The sequence below is a fragment of the Quercus robur genome, chromosome 3 (assembly GCF_932294415.1).
Source record: "Quercus robur chromosome 3, dhQueRobu3.1, whole genome shotgun sequence".
Classification (NCBI taxonomy): domain Eukaryota; kingdom Viridiplantae; phylum Streptophyta; class Magnoliopsida; order Fagales; family Fagaceae; genus Quercus; species Quercus robur.
Genome location: NC_065536.1, coordinates 55,080,602 through 55,088,626, shown reverse-complemented (window position 1 = coordinate 55,088,626; position 8,025 = coordinate 55,080,602). Strand labels below are relative to the sequence as shown.

Genomic DNA, 8,025 nt, shown 5'->3' with positions numbered 1-8,025 from the left:
TAAGTTTTTGATGAATTATTTATATTAGAACCTTTGTTTTTTGCACCTCATTAACTCACCTAGAACAAAAATTAAAAAAAAAAAAAACTTAAATAAGACACGAAGCGCAAAATTAGATAATAATTGGAATCTAATTTAAAACCTAATTGCATTTTCTCTTAACTTTACCTATTAATATATATATATATATATATATATTAATATTAATATTAATGGCTTAATCAAATAAATAAGATAATATTAACACCACATTGGATGTGTAGGAGAGATAGGAATGTCAACTAAATTGATCAGAAGTCAGAACTGTATTGTTTTGATTTTTTGAAATTATTGTTATGCCATTAAATTTTAAAATTAGAATGAAATCCTCCCTATTTTACAAAAATTGTTCAAACAGATGTGTCTTTTCTTTTTTTATTACAAGAAAGTTGGAAGAGGAGATTTGAATTAAAAATACCAAATAGAGTGTCTGTCAATTGAGTTACAAAACTCTTGGCAAATTGATGTCTCTATTGAAAACACAAAAAAAGTATCTATTGACTTAAAGATCATGGACAAGTCGAGATTAAGTAGAGAAGCATGTTTATTGGGTAAGACCGTAAGAGAGAGAGATTAAAAGTTTAATTAACCATAGACTTTTAAAATCATATCAATTTAAACCCCCAACTCAATCAAACCCTTAAACTAAATCGATACAATTTTAAAAATCCAAAGTTTAATTTAAAATAAACAAAACTATAAAATTTTTAATTATGTGATTTAATTTGAAACCATACAAAACATAGAGTTAAAATGTATTTTATTCTATTATTTTCTATTCCTTATTTATTTTAATTTTTCCAGACATTTTAATATTTTATTTCTTTTCATTCTTATATAAAACTTCAAACCCAAGTACTATTTATTTCTTTTTCATTCTTATACAAAACTCCTAACCCAAATCTAAGTATTTATTTGGAATTGGGATGCCTCTTTTTCTTTTTTTCTTTTTTCTTTTTTTTAACGCATCACTGAACACTGATACAATAAACAACTTTTTCCACTATTTGTTAAGGCAACAATTGCAATTATTTCAACACCACTTTCACATGAGACCACCTCCTACGTCATTTTTCTTATACACCAATCACAATAGGTCAACACAACAATTTTGAAAAATGTTGTAAAAGTTTGTTTCATTAGGCTTCTTGTACAACAAATTGGTCCATCCAAAAAGATTGCCATTGTATTGGAATTATGGTGGTTCTTGTATTACCCTTCTTTATAGGGTGCCTGTTGATTGCAATCATATTGAGGCAAATGTAGGGCATCAAACCACAAACGCAAAATAACATCCCCCCCCCCCCCCCCCCCCCCAAGCACCAATACAATAACTTGATTTTGACAGTGACAATGACGCACTAACTTTTCCCGCAAGACCATTATTTTGCCAGTGACTAATGCTTCCAAGACTCGCTTATATTTGAAGGGTAGCAGCTATGGAACCAGCGAGGCTAAGAACTTCAAATGGTGGCTTGTTCTTCACTGCCCTAACTGTTATTGGACATGAGTCTGTTATCCAAAAGTAGGTCAGCCCATTATCAGGATTACCTGTATAGAACATGGAAATAACAGAGAAAATGGATTAGACTATCATACTCTAGAGACAATATAATTGCCATCATATCCATTTCAAAGGAAACTTTATATATATGCAAAGGAGTGGAAACACAAGAATCCCTGTCAGTTACTTTTTGTAATAAACTCTGGCTGAAAGACTGAAAATGTAAGAGCAGAGCATGCAATACCTCCATTATCGTATTCAAAGCGTTCCCACGACCTATTAGGGAATATTCCATGTGTCACATAAGCACTGATTTTTGTTGCTCCATGGGCAGCCAATACTCTCTAAAAGAAGCAAGAGTGTAAGTATGCACTTCAGAAAGACTAACCAATAAACATGGAAAAAAAAATGGAGTGGTATTTTTCAGTGCGAAGGTCTAAAAGTAGGGGCACAAAAGATGAATTTAGTGAAGTGAGTTTTCATTTTCCAACCCTGTGAACAAGGTTTCCATGTGTCCCCACTTACTCTATCTTCACAAACAGTACAGTTTAGAATGGCCAAAATCATGTGACCAACTTCAAAATTGAGAGCAATGTAGCCAAATCATACACCCACATTGGTCCAGGAGCTGGCTATAACGCATAAGCCTTGGTTGATGTATAGAGAAACTACATGGGGCAGCAAGCAAGAACTGTACTTTAAGGTTATACTTACAATTTTTTTTATATGTTACCACTTTTAAAAATTAAGAAAATCAGCAATAACAACACAAAACTTTCTTCCAAGCAGTTTTAGACACATATCAGTAAACCAGTAGGTATCAGTGTATCACCCCCTAAGAAGCTTTAGTTGTTAGGAGTTCGGCCAAACATAATAATGGTATTTATCTGTCCCCAAGTTGTTTAACTCAAATCTGTAAGATCTTATTCCAAATCCACGGCCATCTAAGGTAGTCTATTTTTTTAGCAATAGCCAGGGAACTCAATATTAATGCCTCATACCACAACCCTTTGACAAAATGATCAATTCAATTCATCAGCTGTTTGTCCTAACCATACAATGGATATAATATGATGCACAATCATGATATGTGTTGGTATAACTACTATTGTGCAGGTCTAAATGGTGGGATTACTAAAAGTCAAACTTGATGCCTCAACATTTGTGCATGTTCTCCAGATCGCAAATACAAATCCAGATTGAGAAACTACATAAGTACTAACACAGTAAGAACAAAATGTGCATGAATTTGTGTACCTGGCATTCAATAAGAGTGCCACCTGATTGGACCAAATCATCAACAATCACAACATGCCGTCCTGCAGGATCTCCCTCCTTGATTCGAACTATTCGCTTGTCTCCTTCCCGAACTTTTGCACAAACAATCTGTAAATCAATTGTGCGATGCAGGCAACCAGGGACAAGATTAGTTGTACAGTCAGAATGTAAACCAAATGCAAGCATCTCTGTGAAAGATAAGAAAAGTTATAGTTGAGCAGATAGCATCTAGATCTATGGCTGAAGCAGAATTCAAAAAAGTCATTTCATTTCATAGGATATAAGAGAGAGAAATAATCAGCTGAGATCAATGAAGAGGATCAAGAAATGTCATTTCCTCCATACAAATTAAATTGCATCCAATATCATCACAAACAATAAAATAAAATTCCCACTTGGAGATTTCCCTTTCTCCCCCTAACCAAATGGACAAACTGCATGATCATATCCATCCTTTTTTCTTAAATGCACATTAGATTCAGAAAAACACGGCTTTTATGAACATACCCAATTTACCTTTGCAGTATTAGACTCTTAAACTTTAACCTAAGGCCACTAGGGAAACCTGCAGGATACAAACTGAGCTGCAGCCCATTGGTATATCCCATCCATCGTAAACATTCACATACATTGTAAAAGAAGGTTTCCTACCAGCAAATGTTTGCTGGGGACACAAGCCCCCAAGTAGACACTACAGCCAGCCAAAAGATATATTTAATTAATAAAACAAGAGATCCAATGTATTTCCCTGGTTCACTCCAGAAAAAGATCAGATATTAGGCCCTAAACTCTTGGTTAGAAATAATTCACTCACATCGTCTCATCCTAGATAGATCCTCAATCCATGTATCCAGAAGGACTAGATGTGGGGGTAATGGTGTGTGCAGTATAATGATCATATCCCCAGAGTTGACACAAATGAATATATATTTTAACATAAACATAATCTACTTTGTGGTTTTTTAAAATAAAAAGAGCAGATTGTTTAATTTAGTGCAAAAAATCAAATAAACTGGATTAAAAATTGCATCAAATTTAAACAAGAAAAAGCACAATAAGTAGTTATATGCCTATGCATGAGTATAAGTGAAACACAGGATTCTTGTTAAACAGAAAAATTTATATAATACCGTTGGGAAATGCTGCAGTTGTGTATGAAATCGTTTCCATGCACCATCATCCGGAAAGGCAACAGATATCTGAAAAAATGAAGAACATCAGCATTCATTGTCACAGGTGAGAAATTGCTCCAAGTTAATTACTCTTATCAACATCTAATCTCCAGGTTTCCATAATTTCCAAGAGCAACTTCACGGTCACTGATTACGATCAATCGTTTTTACTCTCACTGCTACAAATTCTTTGATAATCTTCTCCATCTTGTCTAAGTGCTGAGACATGCTCGTCCCCTCTTGCATCTTAGCATTTCAATTTTGAGGTACAAAATTAACCTAGACCCTGGATTCCAGACTCAAAAAATGAAAAAAGTGAACTGTATTGCTAAAGAATACATGCTTACTAATTAGAAAAGCATCCCAATCGGTTTTTTTCAGAAAAAGGAACATCAAATAAAAAACAAATATAATATAGCTTGGTCGCTAGTCTGAATACAGGTAATTAGGTTGAAACCATTAGAAGCAAATAACCATATTCGGGGGATCTTTCAAGTATAGGAACAATCAAAGTTTCTGGTTTTACAGTTCCCATATCCTAATTAAGGAATTTAAACTATTTATTGTGCAGGTTACCCAGAAGCCCTTGTCTCTTGTCTCTGGGGTTTCAAACATGAGTAGCCTTCACCATATTAGTGAATTATTAAACAACAACCCCATAAACTGGGAAAAAAAACACCACTCTACAAATATGAAGCTCAACATGTATCTTACATGCCCAAAAAGAAAAGAAAAGAATCTTACATTGTCAGAATCAGGGAGCTGTTGGAGCCTATTTTTAAGCAAAGGTATCCCACTATCAAAGCATGGTAAAATATTATCACCAAAGTAGAACCTCTCCTAAGATACAGCATGATAAAGAAAGCAGATGGTCAAAAATTTTCGAAACAACAAATTGTATACGCTAAAAAAAATGCGCCCCAAAAAAATCTCACATATTAACCAACAAAATAAATTGTATACACTAATATCTGCAAATATAATCGATAATGACCTTTAACTCAAATGCTGCCAATAGCTTTGTAGCTCAATGGCATTACTTGGTCTCCTTTATTAGGGGTACCAAAGTTTGAATCCCCTCTTGCCCACTTGTAACATTTTTTGATAATCTGATAGTTACGATGAGGAAGAGGGGGATTTCAACCCTGAACATATCCATTGGAAACACCAGGATGTCCAATTGAACCACAAGGCTCTTGGCACCCACTTGTTATAACAATTGAATGATCAAAAACCTCAAATGTCACCTCCTTCTGTTCTAAAAACAAGGTGAGTGTAAAGTTTCAAGATCCACTCGATACGTCTAAAATTTACCCAAAAAGGCCAAAACATAAAAACAATTCTACAAATACAAAGTAGAAACCTGCAAAGCATGGATATCGAAGGTCACTAGGCTAGTAGGCCCTCCCCTCGAAATTGGTATGTTTGACAAAATCCTAGCAAGAGTAAAAGCTGTTGCAACATCTCCTTCATCCTCCATACGCTCAGAAGTGCCCGTGGGGAAAAACGGAAGTACTAGTGTGAATGAGGAGATGAATAGTTTCGGCAACGCATATATCACAGACAGCTGCTCAAATATTACTCCAGGGGAACTAAATGAGGCAAGAAACGCTACATGCTGTCCACGAATGCCTTGTGCATTAGGTATGAACAAGTTGGGGAATCCATCATCAAATGTCCTAAACCATAAATTACCCAAAAAAAAAATGTCATACACAAAATGAGAGAAACTAAATCCAAGTTCAACTCCCACCACTTTAACGTAAATCAATCACACTTGTAATAGCACATTTCTAGTAATCAAACATCCTCCAAGGTTTTTTTCTATTTTTCCTTAACGAATATTATAATCAAACATTTCTAGTTGCGATATGATGATCGTTAAATCTAGTACATGTCCAATTTCACAATATGCTAAAATGGTTGACTATGAGGGAAAAATGACTATATGGCCTTAATTTTTTAACCATATGACCAAACAGTTTGCTTTTCAAACTATATAACAAAATATCCCTATTTTGAAACTTGAAATTGCTGATGTTAAATTCTACTTTGAACTCGATATTGCTAGTGTCGAGTTATGCTTATGTCATGAAATCGAATTCCAAAACAGGGTATTTTGCTACATAATTTGAAAAGGAGACTGTTATGCTACATAGTTAAAAAAATTAAGCCTAAATAGCCATTTTTCCCGACTTTTTCTGCCACTACCTTTATAACAGAGCCATCATTTTTGAACAATGCTACGGACACCCAAAATTTCACAAACATTCAAGTTAACAATACCCACCACAACGTTACTTTTTTTTATTTACGGTATGAAATTTTTTATCACTTTTTTTTGCCCACCAAACCATGCATGTGAAATTGGGTGTAATTTAACCAAAAAAAAAAGAAAAAAAAGAAATTGGGTGTAATTATAATTTCGGTTATTACTGTTCTGTGGGACCCATGAAAGCTAAATTTGTTTCGTGGTTCCCAAAGCCGGTAATGGAGTAATAATGTGGTATTCCAAAAGGGGTTTTTTTAATTCCAAATTGTTGCGAAACAGAAACAGAAATCATGGAAATGATAAACTGACCTCCAGTTGATGGAACGGAGCTCAATTGCATCGGACTCAGCGGCGACTCTCTCGGCCAGAGCCTTGGTGTCATCGCAGTAAAAAAGGCAGACCCTCTTCACATTCTTGGTAGGCGAATTCATGGAAGAAGCAGAAGCAGCAGGCATTGAGTTGGAAATAGGAGAAAAGGGTTGGATAATTCGAACTGGATCGGACCAATTCTTGGGCTTGTCGAACTCGAAGCTCGTGATCTCGCACCTCGAATTGATACACTGCCTCCTGATCTTGTTCGAGGATTCGAGACTCGGGAATTTGAGAAGGGATTGAGAAATGGAAATGGGTTTGAGGGGTTTGAGTGCGTGAGAGTTGGGGTTTTGGGAAGGAATGTTGGGTCGAGTGGCCGCCATGTGGCGGACACTGCTGTTGCACTGTAATGTTACGGTGGAGCCGTGTAGGTGTGTGTAAAGTGTAAACAGTAACACAAAACAAAAGGCGCAATTTCTGATAGTTTGGTTGGTGGGCTCTGTGGTCTTTTTGAGAGTTTGAGACTGAGATTGAGTCTGACTGTCTGAGAGAGATGACTATATAGCCTTTAGTTATAACTCCTTACCGTGGAAATGACACGATTTTTGCGTTCCTGTAGTACACTTGTGTTCAAACTTCAAAAGGACACGCCTCTTCCGCTTGTGGAGTAGTTAGATTGGAGCTATTCATGAAAGTCCAACACTCTATTAAAAAAAAAAAAAATCCAACACCACTTATGTACGTGAAAAAGTTTAGTAACACATTTTTTTCATTTTCAAATCTGCAACGTGAGAGAGTGTGATTACTGATTAGTGAGAAAAGGACACCCCTCTTCCTCTTGTAAAGTAGTTAGATTGGAGCTATTCATGGAAGTCCAACACCCCTATTAAAAAAAAAAAAAAAAAAAAAATCCAACACCACTTATGTACGTGAAAAAGCATAGTAACACATTTTTTTTCATTTTCACATTTGCAATGTGAGAGAATGTGATTAGTGAAGAAAAAATGATTGGTCTATATGTAAGTGATGGTTAGCTATTTATAGTCTACCATGTCAAAATTTTGACAAAAAAGTTAAGGAATAATTTGTGATCCTAAAACTACTCTAAATACATTGTACAATAAACCAACAAATTATAAATATTCTCCAAGTTTTGATTTTAGAAATTTATCTCATGATTTGGGTTTTGATAAGCATCCAATATTGAAGAAGCATTAGACGTAACAAATTTGACAACTCTTAGAGCATTCAGTACATGTATAATAGAAAAATGTGTAAAATTTACATAATTTTATCTTAAAATGACTTACGTTCGTTAATGTATAATTTTGTAAATTTACAAGTTTGATATGGTAATTATGTAAATTTATACTAGCACTATTCATTTTGCATTTCATTTTTTTACTTTTTTTTGTATTTCGAGAATAAAGAAAGAGAGTGGATGGTGA

The 8,025-nt window shown here is 34.8% G+C and overlaps 1 protein-coding gene across 1 annotated transcript; it reads right to left on the bottom strand.

Moving 5' to 3' along the window:
- Positions 1-1,199: 1,199 nt before the first annotated feature.
- Positions 1,200-7,271, bottom strand: LOC126718424 (ribose-phosphate pyrophosphokinase 4). The gene is made up of 7 exons (XM_050420604.1): positions 6,575-7,271; positions 5,357-5,672; positions 4,738-4,833; positions 3,952-4,020; positions 2,801-2,929; positions 1,788-1,887; positions 1,200-1,590 (listed from the first exon to the last, which is right to left on the bottom strand). The coding sequence occupies exons 1-7, from the start codon at positions 6,958-6,960 to the stop codon at positions 1,457-1,459; spliced, it is 1,230 nt and encodes a 409-aa protein (XP_050276561.1). The 5' UTR covers positions 6,961-7,271; the 3' UTR covers positions 1,200-1,456.
- Between the last annotated feature and the right edge of the window lie 754 nt (positions 7,272-8,025).

Coding starts and splice junctions, on each gene's coding strand:
- LOC126718424 (XM_050420604.1), bottom strand. CDS start 6,960: ATGGCGGCCACTCGACCCAACATTCCTTCCCAAAACCCCAACTCTCAC. Junction 4,021..4,737: donor AGCTCCCTGATTCTGACAAT/GTAAGATTCTTT, acceptor TCATTTTTTCAG/ATATCTGTTGCCTTTCCGGA. Junction 1,591..1,787: donor CTTTGAATACGATAATGGAG/GTATTGCATGCT, acceptor TGTTCTATACAG/GTAATCCTGATAATGGGCTG.